The following is a 14883-nucleotide window of genomic DNA, read 5'->3' as shown; positions in this document are numbered from 1 at the left end:
TGTTTTTGTTTTTTGTTTTTTTTTTTCACTATTCCTGAATCACATGTTGATCCCATGATAGGGGGGCATGAGGTTAATCTCACCCTAATCATTTAGATGATGCCCTCATAGAAGAGCAGGGATCTGTTATTAGAAAAAGGTGAATCAGACTCTGAATAGGCAAAACCAACAGACACTTGGACAGTCTCCTCGTTTTAATCCTCGTGCTCTCACGGCCATAACCTGACCTTGCCCCAGCCCTGTATTTGGGATGTGGGCTTTCACCTGACCCTCCAAGTTGGCCCGGCCTCCCGGTTTTAGCCCATCCTGTTGCCCCAACTCTGAAACTGGTTGTCCAAACTCTGATTTTCTTTCAACATGAAAAATCTCTTCGCGTACAGTCAGAAATGTCTCAATAGTTATCTCAGAAGGCTCTCCAACCCAGGGAGAAAAGTTGACGGTTATGGCGTTTCTACTGCTATATATACGCAAATAGAAGGTTCCCCAAAACATGAAGTAATTCTCCATTTGCCCAGTAAGAAGATTCAAAACACATGTTTGAGGCCAACTTGAATATATGCAAATTTAGGAATGCAGATTACATAATGGAATATCTGCTTCTAATGTTTTAGATCATTTGTTCTATAAATTGATAATTTGAGTGATGGTTGTCGGTGCTGTCCCTCTTTTTGAAGTGGCTTTATTCAGCCTCCTCACCTGCACCTGTGTGTTGGTCCTGACACAGAAGCCCCTCCTGGACTCATCCTTGTAGGTCTCCTTGGAGTCACTCCTGCCGAAGGCATTTGAGCTACAGCATTTTTTTTTAAATCTCCATATATGGTATTTCATTGGGAAAACTATTGCATGACATTTTTTTCCTTCCCCCATCCATGGTCTTCCAGCCTAACCACCCACAGCATGGCCTTTTAAAGTGAGGTATAAGTGATTCATTTATTCAATTTTTCTTTCTTTCTTTTTCTTTCTTCCTTCCTTCCTTCCTTCCTTCCCTCCTTTCTTCCTTCCTTCCTTCTCTTTTTCTTTCTTTCTCTCTTTCTTTCTCTTTCTTTCTTTCTTTCTTTCTTTCTTTCTTTCTTTCTTTCTTTCTTTCTTTTCTTCTCATTTATTCTAACATCCAGGCCCTCCAATTGCAAAATCCCATGCCCACAAATAATTACTAAGTCTGTATTGAATTGTTTGCCATCTTTTCCACTGATTTCCTCAAGTGACCCGTATAAGCATCCAAATTTGGCACTGATTGAGATTGTTTCAGGCTATTGTGCCTTCTCAGACTGTATATTGTGGTTCAAAGTAAGCAGAGTCTTTGAAAGGACTTCAAGGTAAAATCACTTACTGCTCAGGGGTAAGATATCTTTTGGTAGAGGGAAGGGCGGGATATTTCCTCATTAAATACATGTGGTATATGCCTATCTGTCAGGCAAATTCTTTGTGTTCTGCATGCATCATGTCATTTAATTCCTCCAACACCTCTAATAAGACAGGGATTTTTATTTCCATTTTACTAAAGAGGAAATGTATTCTCAGAGAAGTCAGGTAGCTTTTCCAAGGACAAACAGCTACCAAAACCCAGGTTTGAGTCTAGAATTCATGTCATTAACCATACCACACACTTGCACAAAATTTCAGAAGGTTCTTTTTTGGGGGGATGGGAGAAGCATGGTACCATGTCAGAAGCTATTACTTAACTGTTCTAAAAATAATATATATATTTATTATTTTTCCTGGATTCTGTATATTTTTCTTTCCACCCCACTTTGGAGTGTAATGTACTGTGATTTTTTCCCTGGCCATTGAGTTAGTTCAATAGTATTGAACAAATGTCTTAGTTAAATGCAAATAATAAAATAGATCTTTCTGTGAGATCCCAGTCATCCTGCCCAGATTTTTTGTTTGTGGCTGGCATCCCTGCCATTGACTGGTATTAAGATTGCCTCGTGGAATTCTGGGTTTCTTTCCAAGTGTAAACGCTGGTGACATAAAATGGCTATGAGTACACAGTTTGAGTTCCATATTATTTCTATTTATAGCATTAAGTCACCTGCCTTGTGCAGAATGTGTACGACTGAAGCACCAAAAGTGAAGTTTGGATTCTTAGATAGCATAGCCCACCTATGAATGATTATCCATCCCTGATCATGCATCATCCGTGATGTTTAGAGAACAGTAAACAACGTTCCTTCGTGTATTTTAAAGATGTAATGAAGAGAAACTTTAGGTAGCCAAAAGAAATAGAAGTTTTGGGTTTTTTTCCTCCCTGTTGCTCGCCTGACTCATGTTGAAAGGCTTTTGTTTCTAATCAAAGCAACAAACGGTAAGGTCATTTCCTTGCGATTATATGGCAGCGGAAGGCGTCAGGGTTTTTAGGTCCCTACTTCCACCAGCTTGTATTTGGAGAAAACACACACACACACACACACACACACACACACACACACACGCCACAAGTGCTTAATACATGTGTCCTTTGTCCTGCACATTCTCTCCAGTCCCTTTAAATGAGCCAAGATCATGGTTCGGAGGTAAGAACAATTTCTCTTACAATATTCTGACAGTGTAATTGTGCTTTGTGAGCTCTTACTGGCATTTCTTAGGAAAATCTTGGGCAGATTTTAATATTATACAGCGGTGGAGTAATCTACGTACTAATGTTCTAGAATCTAACTTTCAGAAAAGGAAACTCCAAGAAAAGTTTATCTCCACTCTTTGCAAAAAAATTACTCCTTCCAAAGAAAATTGGAAATGCTCCAGTTTGATACCAAAGTGAAGATGGTCCAAACACCCATCTTTTGGAGGGTTTTCCTGTCATTGTTTTAAATGCTATCTCTGCTCCCTCAAAGGTCCTAAAAGGGACCTTTACTTTGTTTTTAGTTGGGATTTCTTGTTTTTACTTTGGAACTTTGGCAATTGTTGTTGAAGTGTGTCCTTCTACCTTACCGCTCCCCACCCCCCAACCCTTTTTCTTTTCTGTCTTACTTACTTCCTTTTTTTGTGGCTGTTAATTTTGAAGGCTTGAGCTCCTTTATGAATATGGAAAGGACAGGGAGACGGCAGGAACTATGTCAGTAAGCAGCACGAAAATGCTTTTGGATTTCCAGTTGTTAATCATGCCCTCGGCACAATGTGTTTGGAGCCTTCTCTATCTTTGTGAGCGCTTGGCAGCAAAGATTCTGTGGGGATCTAGAACTCATTAGTAGCCTTTCTAAAAGGACCTATTAATGTCTGTCCCTGTCTTGCCTGGAAAAAAGGAGCAGGAAAAGTGAATTTTGTCCCTGAGTCTAGTTAATGGTGAAGACTCTATGTGATCAGAATTGAGCAGCTCAAGGGAGTGACCTTGGTAATATCATTTTGGGGGATGGCTATCAATTAATTCATAAAACTTGCATGATTTGTCAGAGGAAGTTCTACATCCTAATTTCAGGGAGGCTGTTTTTTTTTTTTTCTTTCCTTCCTTGTAAGGTGGTGTTGATAAACTCATCGAGTTTAACTCTGAGTGTCCTTTTTTTTTTTTTTTTTTTTTTTTTGCCCTGATAGGTAGATGTTGGATATGGAGGAGGGGAGGGAAATCTGGGTTGACTTTAGAAAACAAAGGAAATTGTCTCATCCAGGAGACTGCAAAACCCTTGGGTATAGAAGGAAGTCTGTGGAGGAAGTGGGTAGGATTGGGTACAGAAGAGAAACCTCAAGGAAATAAATACATCACAATAGGGACTGGGATAATACCCCCTTGCCATAATATAACACCACATGTGGCCTGAGAAACAAATCAGTGCTCTCTAAATCAGCTCTATCTAAAGGTATCTAATGACCTGAAGGTCTAGAAGGGAATATAGTCTTATCCACAATGTAGTCCTTCAACCTGCTTTTCAGACTGGCATTATGGTGACACAGGGTCTCACATTAGATGGTCCAATTCTTTAGATTCAGGCCATAGAACCTCCCTAAACTCTCTTGCAATGCAGCCCCTTCAGAAATCAGAAACTATACTTCTTAGCAGAAGATCTAAAATATTCCCAGACATTCCAAATCCCAGTCCAAAGCATATTCTGTGTATTCCAATGTATCATTTATTCAGCCCTCCATTTGGAGCCTACAGGCTCCAAAGTGGTGGCTACTAGAAGGGAGGTCCTTACCCACAGATACTACACCCCCTGCCATGGGGCTCAATTACTTTTGGGAGAGCAGGGAATGGGTGGTGGACAATAAGATTGGTTGAGTAGAATTCTAAGGTACGTTTATGCCATTATTGGAGCCAGAAGAAACCTTGTAAGTCGCTTTGGCTGGTCCCTTCATTCTATCATTGACAAGATTAAAATTCAGAGTAGTGGGAGAATGTTCTGAAGATCTCACGTCCCATTAAGGGCAGGGCACAGCCTACAGTCTTCAGAGTTCTGATTCTGTATTCTGTCCACCACTGTGTTGTTTCTAGGAACAGCTGATTGCTTTGTCTAATTTCCAGCCTCTCTGAATTACATGCAACTGGGGTTATTTCTCGTGTATGCATTTCTGTCTTGGAGTACAAATGTGGACACTACATCCCAGATGAAGTTTTGCTTCTTATTCACTGCTACAACTGCTGGCAAAAACCAACAGGCAAGTGGGTGAAAGACCCCAAGAAAAGGAACCCGCTGTCCTGTCACTTTCACCACAAGCTGTAGTGCTAGGTAACAACATACTCAAACACTTTCTCCTTGCTTTGAAAATATTGTAGGAACCTAAAAATATTAGTGAGTTCTTAGTGAAGGCCTGTGTCAAGATCAGTTCAAGTAGGAGACCTTTGTTTGTCCCCGATATGGATTTCACGAAACTCCAATTAAGACTTTTTGGGGGGCAGGGGGAGGGTGCCTGGGTGGCTCAGTTGGTTAAGCCTGTAGCTCTTGACCTCAGCTGAGGTCTTGATCTCAGGGTCATGAGTTCAAGACCCGTGTTGGGCTCTACACTGGGCATGATGCCTACTTTAAAAAAAGGATAAAGACTTTTTTCTTTTGCTTGATGTTGGAAAACTGCAACGTTTTTTTAAGTTTATTTATTTATTTTGAGTGAAACGGTGATCAGGAGAGGGGCAGAGAGAGAGGGAGAGACTCCTCAAGCGGTCAGAGCGGAGCCCAATGTGGGGCTTGAACCCATGAAACCGTGAGATCATGACCTGAGTCAAAAACAAAGCCAGACGCTCAACCTACTGAGCCACCCAGGCGCACCAAGAAAAACTGCAAACATTTTTGAATGAATAGCTTTTTAAACTAGAAAGATAAAGCTGAATATAGGCTAAAATATACATTAACATATGTTAATATAATCTGGCAAGGATAGGCAGACAGTTTATCGTTCCAGTAAAAGCAAGTGGAAAAAAGCAAGATATTGGGCACATTCTGTTTATTTTAGATTTTTTTTTTCTTAAAGGAAGCCTTTGTAGATGGGGCTGTAAAGATAGGTTCACTTCTGTTCTCTTACACTGGTTTATTTTCTCTTTTGATTTTGTTTCCTTCTGTCCCTGGGAGTTACAATGAACAAGTCAGCAATATTTGTATTTATGTTCAAGATTTTACTTAATGCCACCTTTTCAATTTGATGTATTTATATTCAGGTTTTCGAGGCAGGAATGGAATTAGTGAGAAACTGACCCTCCGTAATAGAGAATCTTTTTCTGATAGAACAGTGGGACGTAGCTGAACAGCACAGTGGACAGAGAGGGGCCTGGATTCCAGGTCTAACTCTGCCGCTTACTGATCTGCTCTGCGGCCTTAGGAGAGTTACTTCTTCCCATCCAGGCCTCCAGGTCCACATTTGTGGGTGTAGAAGTTAGACTAATGCTGAGGCTCCTTTCCACCTCTAATTATTTGTAGTTACTGCCCTGTCACCCAGAAAAATTGGAGCTCGGTCTGTCTGCTTACTCGCATCTCCCTCTCCCTCGTTCCTCTCTGTCCTCTCTCCTACTCCTCCACTCCCTTCTTTCTTCCTCTTCACTGATATTTTCCTTTTCACCTGGAAAGGAGGTCAGAGCTTGTGCTCCAATGACCCAGGTGCCTGTAAGAGCCAATGGCAGGAGATGAGGGAGGAGCAGACTAAGGTTAGAGTTGGAAATGGTGAAATTACTGAACCTGGAATCAGACACTGAGATCCCCTCGAGAAAAAAATCAGAACCTTGCGAGTGGTGGATACAACTCTTGTACTGAGATGTAACGCTGCTCCTTGGATTCCAAATTCCTTAAAAGTCAACACATATCTCCCGGGTGTGTACTGCATCCATGATGGGCCAGGTGTGGGCTCACAAAGGTGAATAGATACATCCACTACACTTATGAAGCCTCAACCGGCAGGAGAGTGTGAACAGGAAATCTCCAATGACTCAGTAGCTCTTACAAGCTTCACTTGTATTTCATTTGCCACTCACTCTTGGGGAGTGTAAAAAGCTTTTGACAGGAGGGGCACCTGGGTGGCTCAATCAGTTAAGTGTCCAACTTCAGCTCAGTTCATGATCTCTCCGTTTGTGAGTTCAAGCCCTATGTCGGGCTCTGTGCAGACAGCTCAGAGCCTGAAGGCTGCCTCAGATTCTGTTTCTCTCTCTGTGTCCCTCCCCAACTCATGCTCACGCACACTCTCGAATATAAACATTTAAAAAAAAAAAAAGCTTTTGATGGGAAATGGATGTGAATAGCGGAATTTTGTCTGATTTTGAGGTCAAAGGGCTAAACTGACAAGGGTGTATTTAGGTAGAAATCAGACAATGTCGACTGCAACAGTGACACCTAACATACCTAGCGGCCCACTGGTAAAAGTTCTGTTTTTGATGGGCTCTGTCTAAATGACACCAGAGACAGAGGAAGTGGTAAGAGTGCGGTGTTCTGCACCTTAGCCTGTAAACCCTGCTTTGCCACTTAGGAGCTGACCCTCTGATGGGGATCGTTACAATTACCTTATAAGGTTGTTGAGATTAGAGCTAACCTCTGGCACTGAAGCCACACCCAATAAAGGGCAGTTAATATTAGCTAGTATATTATGATATATATTCTTATTATAGGTTCTTAATATATAATATATATTATAATGTATAATACATTTTATATATACATAATATAATATATTAACTTAATATTATTTGATAGTATTATTTTTCATGTAGCCCAAGTACAGGAAATAAAGTGTCATGAAAATAGACAGACAGCAGCAGAAGATAGGGTGTGCACAGTAATGAATGGTTAATTTTTTTCAGGGCCCTTTACGTTCACGGTAGCGTAAATATGAATCAGTTATTCATCACCCCACATTTGGATCTCTGCAATCTTGCCATTGTAAGGATGTTTACCAGCCTTCCATCGTTTTGGACACATGGGGCTTACCCGACCCTGTAGTCATTTGTCTGGATGTCACTGGGCACAAGTTCACGAATCAATAATTGCAATGTGTCCATTGCAGCCTTCGACCTTGACCTTCAGGTCAAGTTGCCCACCTTTTAAAGGACCTGGTTCTAAATGACTTTAAGGATATGGACCCAATACAAATCTGATCAAAGTTATAGAAAGTCTTCCTGGCAAGATTCTCACCAACACATTTTGCTTATGTTGGGGGAAGGGACGATATTTTCAAGCCTCTCTAACCTCATTAATAGACCTGTGAGAGGTCTGTGGATTCCAGCTAAAGAACTGGAATAAACAGTGTGTCTTTCAGAGAAATGGTGAGAAACGAGTTGGCCTCTGTGTGATGCCCAAGAAACGAGTTTTTCTGGAACTTTGAGCACCTAACCTTGTTTTAGCCCCTACAAGTGTGGTGTCCTGGAATTGACACAGGCTCTGTAGAAGGGACTTAGAATCCAAGAGCGAGTCCTGACGCCTCCTCCTCTGCCTCCTCCTCTGCGGCTGTTGATTCTGCTCCTCTGGGACAGGAGTCGTACCTTTAGCAACAACCAGGGTGTGGAGGAGGCTGGCTCCATCTTGGTACTTGGCCTTGTGTTGAGTTGAGAGTAAGGTCACTCTAGCGGAACCTGAAGGTAATTGCTCTGTTCACCAGTAGAACAGCCATCTGGCTTCAGGGATTCATCTGAAAATCAGATTTGGCAGTTCGATGTAGAGCAACTGAATGTTGTTTGCGGAAACCGTGCACATCCCCAAGCGCCCACCTCAAGCTGCAAGCACCCCTCTTTATTAGAACAAGTACTGAGCTCCTACACACCCACAAATCCTGCTTTGCATCCTTTTTCCTTCTTTTTAAAATAAACTACTCATCGGGGCGCCTTTGTGGCTCAGTTGGTTAAGCCACGGACTCTTCCTTGGTTTCGGCTCAGGTCATGATCTCACGGTTTGTGAGTTCGAGGCCCACATTGGGTTCTGTGCTGACAGCTCGGATCCTGCTTGGGATTCTCTCTCTCTCCCTCTCTGCTGAAAAGCAGAGTGCCTTTTCAGGGCGAATGCTACAAGCTAAGAAAGAGAGATTAAGAGGCGGATAGGGTCCCTGGAGAAAGACATCACAAACAAAGTACATCATTATTTAATCACAACTGTAAAAAGTACTACAAAGAGAAGTACAGAGAGCTAAAAGAAAAAGTAACACCGTATCAGTGACAGAGCCAGGAGCTATTCCAGACATGCTATATGCACCAGCTCATTTAAACCTCAGAGCAAGACACCACTATTGTATCCATCACGCAGATCAGGAAAGTGAGTAACAGAGAGATGAGGTCCTTTGCTCATGGCCCTGCTGTTAGCAAATTAGCTAAATTAGGATTTGAGCCTCAAGCAGTGTGAGTCCCGAGTCTTTAATGGTAACAACGACACAATGGCTTCTACTACGATAAAATGACTTTTAGTCTATGTTTTTAAGGATAAATGGGATTAGATGGGCACTTGCCACCCTCTCTTGTGCTTTGACGTGGGAAGAATATCACACAGAAGAAAAACTAGGAGAGAACCAGGTGGCCGGAGCCCAGAGAGGGAGGGAAGACTAAGCAGGAAGTGGGGCGGGGGGTGGGGGGAGGGTAGTAGGGGCAAGGCCAGGTGGACTGCCTAAGGGAGGGGAGCTTTCTTCTGACTGAATTCGATCAGTTCTGAAGTTAACCACCCCCCCACCCCCCCCACCCCCCCCCCCCCCCGCCAGAAAGACCCTCTCGGGAGCCTATAATGTAAAGAAATCCAGGGGAGTTCTCCTGAGCTGACTAGATTATTTCAGATCAGCTTACTCTTATGGATGGAAAACAACCTGCTTGAGGATGTTTATGTGTGTCAGCCACCTGTCCCATTGGTGTCTTTTTCAAGCCAAACATGTTTTCTGCCTTTCCTGGGGCCTGCAGAACTACAGTGTTCCATAAGGGTCCACACAGCCACGTTGCCCCTGTGGCTGGTTCAATCATCATCATCATCATCATCATCATCATGGCTCACACTTTGTGGCTGATGCTGTGTTGGTCGCTTCCCGTGCATTCTGGTGTTTCAGCCTCAGATCCATGAGGTAGCCAGGTTCTGTTACTCTCCATACTTTTCAGTTAAAGAAACCGATTTACAGGGGCGAAACACGATTTACAAGGTCCGACCGGCAGAGTCAGGGCTTGCATCCAATGTCCAAGCCCACCCAGGCTTCACCCTACACCATGTTGCCTCCCCGCGCAGGGCACTTCTTATATTACAGATGTGAAAAACATCCAACGTTAATGATAGAACCGATTCTCACGCTTGGGTTTTACATTAAGTTTCATTGTCTAGGCCAAAAGTTAGATTTCATAAGGAAAAACAAAACTAAACTAAATAGAACACCATGGATCTTCCCCATGACCTGAAGCAGCCTGTAAACATGTTACAGATTTACTAGCCCAAGAGATACTTTACCAGCCCACCAGCACCTGAATTAGCAACATTGGCAAAAAAAACCAGAGGGATCTCAAGGGGGTGGGGCATCTGTATTTGGATACTAACCAGTAGGTGTTTGTAAGAGAGAAGTAAGAGGCAAAACAATAGTTTTAATAGGCATTGGGTGCAGACTGTGTGCCAAGCTCTGTGCTAAGTGCCTTACATGTATTCATTCATTTATTCCTCACAACTAACCTTATGAAGTTGGTCATATTCATATCTCCATTTAACAGATAAGAACCAGAGGACTTGTTTCTCTTTCTTCCGCTTTTGTCCCTCTCTGCCCTAATCTCATAGTAACCAGATTTTTCTTGTATAGGTGTCCCCAGATCATGTCTCCCCTATACCTAAAAGCCTCCAATAGCCTTCCCCTGCATTTAAAATAAAGCCCGTGTTCCTTACTACAGCCCACAGTGAAGTAAATGACACAGCCCAGTGTTTTTCAGACTTCTGCGTGTATCCGAGTGACCTGGAGGGCTTGCTAAAGCAGATGGCTGAGCGCCACTCTGCATTTCTAACAAGCTCTGGATGGTAGGGACCACACTTCGAGAACCACTGATGAACTCTGGACCTTGTCTCCCCTGTCCTTTTCCTTTTGGTGGCCAAGCTCCAGCCACACTTGCTGCCATTTTTTTTTTTTTTTCTTAAACTGTTGAAGTCTCTGAGTCTCATCACTGAGAAGTGATGAGTCGTCACTCCCCAGGGAGTGAACCTTGGCTCTTGAGGGACAAAAAACAAAACAAACAAAAGAAAACCCCACAGACATTGCACTAGTTTGTGGCCCTCCAAAGCTCAACTCCACCCAACAGGAATACAATATATCTGTGTTATCAAAATTTCACGGAGAAGGAGAGCACTAGGGGGGGAAATGTCTAGGGAGGATCCTTAAGAGTGCAGTAGTGAAAAAAAAAGTTGTGCCATGTATCTTAAACAAGGCATACTCCTGCCACAGGGCATTAGCACTTATTTGGCCGTCTGTCTGGAACGTTCTTTTCCCAGATATTCCCAAGACTAACTCCTTATCATTCCCATCACAGATTAAGTGTCATTTCCTCAAGTAGCCCCTTCCTGCCAACGCTAACGTAGTAATTTTCCTGCATCACGTTATTCTGTGTTCTTATTTTCATGGTCCTCAGCGTGATCTGAAATCATCCTGTGGATTGGTTGGTTTCTTTGTTGGCTGTCTCCTCTACTAGTGAGCCTATAAGAAAGGAACTCCTTGGCTGTGTCCCTGCTGAATATCCCGAGTCTGTGATAAATTCTGGCACCCAATGACAGCGTGATAACTATTTGTGAATACCGGAATGGATGGTAATCACATACTGAATAAAATGGTCTCACTGAGATCTGAAGCCAGGCATTCAGACTTTAGACCTCCGGCCTAAGTTCTCCTGAAACCCCAGGGCTGTTGACTGAAAGTACCTCATGGGAAGGATGCAGTCAAAATTTACTGGGCCCCACAGATTACTCTGCTCAACCAGAGTTATCCAACAGGCAAGGGAAAGGAGCAAATTTTCCAAAGCTTTTTCCCAAATTACTTAATTCCAGTCCTATCACTTAATTTTCACACCAGGTTATCACAGGCAGGAAGAAAAGGGGGGGGGGGGGGAGCAGAAAATCCCATTCATTTGAGGTGAGGAGATCTGTGCTAAGGATTACAATTTTATCCTCCCATTTTACAAATGAGAAAATGATGGCTCAAAAAAGTTTAATCAAATGCCCAAGGCCACAGAGCCAGCAATTAAAGAAGCTGTGAAGCCCACCATTTTCTCTCTCTTCCTCTGGGACGTCGCCTTGAGGCTGACACATGTGATTATCCACTATCGTTAGAGGGTCGGCCATATTCAAGAGCCAACACACTCCACATCATTTCCTGCATCACAGGGAGTTCTACTGAACAGTGATGCAAAAGATTTGCCATTTTGGGGACACCTGGGTGGCTCAGTCGGTTAAGCATCTGACTCTTGATTTCGGCTCAGGTCGTGATCTCACAGCTGGTGGGATCGAGCTCTGCATCAGACTCTGCTCTGATGGCCTCAGAACTTGCTTGGGATTCTCTCTCTTTTCTGTCTCTCTGCTTCTCCTCCTGCTCTCTCTCTCTCTCTCTCTCTCAAAATAAATTAAAAGAAAATATTTTTAGAAACCTACAAAAAAAGAAAAAAAAGATTTGCCCTTTTCACCTCTGCCCAGTCTTGATTAGGAAAGTGGGAAGGTCACTTAAAATGACCTATCTCATTATCTGTACACCAAAGAAGAATAATTTCTGATCACTTCCATTATGGCATTATATTTATTTGTCTGATTCCCCACCCACCAAACAAAAGGTACAGTTATTATTTTATCCCCAAGAGCCTGACACACAGTAGGTGCTCAAAAAATATTCATTCACTGCAAAGCAAACCAAATAAATCAATGAATGAAGCCAGCAAAATGGAGAGTGTTGACAATTTGGTGGATATTTGGTATTCTGTAATCAGAGGGAAGCAATGATACAATGGAATACTATTGGGGTGCCTGGGTGGCTCAGTTGGTTAAGCATCCAACTTCAGCTCAGGTCATAATCTTGTGGTTTGTGAGTTCGAGCCCCATGTCGGGCTCTGTGGTAACAGTTCAGAGCCTGGAGCCTGCTTCAGATTCTGTGTCCCTTTCTCTCTGCACCTCCCCTGCTCATGCGCTCTCTCTCTCTCTCTCTCTCTCTCAAATAAACATTTAAATTTTTTTTTAAATAAAATGGAGTATTATCCAGTTACAGGAAAAAAAAATAGCCCAGGTTGCCTTCCATGCCATTTTCATTAATAACTTAACCATTGTGGAGGCGGGGAAGGAGACACATATGAATCTCAGTAAGAACTGAGCGAAACATCACTTGCCTGTAACACAAAAGGAAAGGCATTGTAATGGAACAAAACAAAGTTCTACAAATACTCCTAATTCCCAGCCACAATGTTTGTGGAAACCTAGGGGTGACTTCTGCAGGTCCCCCACTTTTAGTCCCTGCCAGCACCGCAGGGGCCACTTTCTTTGTATAAATAAATCACGTCTCTTTGATAAAACTGTTCCCTGCTCCAGTGCCTTAAACCCTCTACGACTCAAAAGGTGTCAGTAGTTAGAATAATAGTTCTCAAGCCAGAAAAACCAGGACTTTCATCACCAGGGCTGTTATAAAATTCTCCAATTAAAAAAAATTTTTTTAACATCTATTTATTACTGAGAGACAGAGCATGAGCAGGGGAGGGGCAGAGAGAGGGAGACACAGAATCTGAAGAAGGCTCCATGCTCCGAGCCGTCTGCACAGAGCCCGGTGCGGGGCTCGAACTCACAAACAGCGAGATCATGACCTGAGCTGAAGTCGGACACTTAACCAACTGAGCCTCCCAGGTGCCCCAAAATTCTCCAATTTTTTAAAAGTTCATTTCGGGGCGCCTGGGTGGCGCAGTCGGTTAAGCGTCCGACTTCAGCCAGGTCACGATCTCGCGGTCCGTGAGTTCGAGTCCCGCGTCAGGCTCTGGGCTGACGGCTCGGAGCCTGGAGCCTGTTTCCGATTCTGTGTCTCCCTCTCTCTCTGCCCCTCCACCGTTCATGCTCTGTCTCTCTCTCTGTCCCAAAAATAAATAAAAAAAGTTGAAAAAAAAAAAATTTAAAAAAAAAAAAAGTTCATTTCTTTTCATTGACTTTAGTCTAAGAAAAGGCTTCAGGGATGGGCAAAGTGAGCACTTGAGGCAGCCAGGAACATGCTGATGGAGCATTGAAGATTCCCAAAGGACCCATGGGTTGGGAGAACTGTATTCTCTTTACAATTCTAATTTCCTGCTAATGAAAGTCTTCCCACTGTCAAATGCACAAGATGAAACATCGCATGTAGGAGCTAACATGTATTTTAGTTGTTGTTGTTGTTGTTTTCAACTTGACTCCTTAGTGAATATTTTGTAAAGGTCAGGAGAATGGGGCAGTAGAAAGCAGGAACTACGATCTAGAGTCTCGGCCCTGTCTAGCTGTGTGACCACGAAGAAGTCACATCCCTTCTTTGGAGGCTTCTGTGGCCTCATCTATGAAATAGGGACAGGACACTCTGGCACGTTAAAACTTGTAAAGTTTAAAAGAAAAAGTAGAAATGAAGGTGCTTTGAAAGTTTAAGCACTCTAGACAGGAAAAGTGGCATTAGTACTAATATAATAGTAATTTATATTACTTGCTCCTTTCTCTGCGGTAGAGTTCAAGGGCAGAGTAGGACCTACTTAGCACCGGAACATGGCCTTTGAGAACATCTACCCTGAAGGAGTGTGTATAGCAATTGCTTGATTTTTATTAGTGAAAAGTATAATAATACTCTTAAAACGTGCATGTGCTCTGCTAAGTATTTTATGTATATTATCTCATATGACCCCTCCACCCCCAGCCCTAGGAAGTGGGTACTATTAGTATTCGCATTTTCAGATGGGGAAAACAAGGCTCAAAAGAAGTAAGGTCACCTGAACAAGGCCACACAGGAACTGAAGAGCAGAGCTGGGGTTGAAACCCAAGTCTGTCTGACTCCAGAGCCTATACTCTTGACCTTCACCCTTCCAAATAATACCCTGTTTTTTTTTTTTTAATTTTTTTAACGTTTTATTTATTTTTGAGACGGGGAGAGACAGAGCATGAGCAGGGAAGGGGCAGAGAGAGAGAGAGAGACACAGAATCCAAAACAGGCTCCAGGCTCTGAGCTGTCAGCACAGAGCCCGACGCAGGGCTCGAACTCACGGACCACGAGATCGTGACCTGAGCCGAAGTCGGCCGTTTAACTGACTGAGCCACCCAGGCGCCCCAATACCCTGTATTTTAAAAAGTAACAATAGCTGCTTCTTATAGAATGCTTACCATGGGTGAGGCAAAAATATTCCCGTGTCACAGCAGCTACTCAGAGAGTAGCTGAGTGGCTTGTCTGAAGTCTCCAGCCAGTTAGAGGCAGAGCCAGGCTGAGGCATTATATCCATCTGATGTCTGCGGGGCTGTTCCCAAACCACTGCCCTGCACCCAGTGGCTAAGTGGGCAGGCTCCCCCCTGTATTATCCCCCTG

General features: G+C 43.2%; 1 protein-coding gene across 9 annotated transcripts in view; it reads left to right on the top strand.

The window, feature by feature from the left end:
• The window catches only part of FRMD4B (FERM domain containing 4B), a 321761-nt gene that overhangs the window by 173116 nt on the left and 133762 nt on the right, over positions 1-14883 (top strand). Inside the window, exon 1 of one of the 9 annotated variants that reach the window (XM_078442820.2) lies at positions 2413-2516. The exons of the other annotated variants lie outside the window; for them this stretch is intronic. Coding sequence (XP_078298946.1) covers positions 2493-2516 — 24 coding nt within the window. The 5' untranslated portion in view covers positions 2413-2492. Of the gene's footprint in view, positions 1-2412; positions 2517-14883 lie in introns of those variants that run through there. 9 annotated transcript variants of the gene reach the window in all.

This window comes from Panthera onca, chromosome A2, assembly GCF_046562875.1.
Source record: "Panthera onca isolate mPanOnc1 chromosome A2, mPanOnc1 haplotype 2, whole genome shotgun sequence".
NCBI classification, from domain to species: domain Eukaryota; kingdom Metazoa; phylum Chordata; class Mammalia; order Carnivora; family Felidae; genus Panthera; species Panthera onca.
The sequence above is the reverse complement of the archived record's forward strand: the minus strand, read 5'-3'. Positions and strand labels throughout refer to the sequence as shown.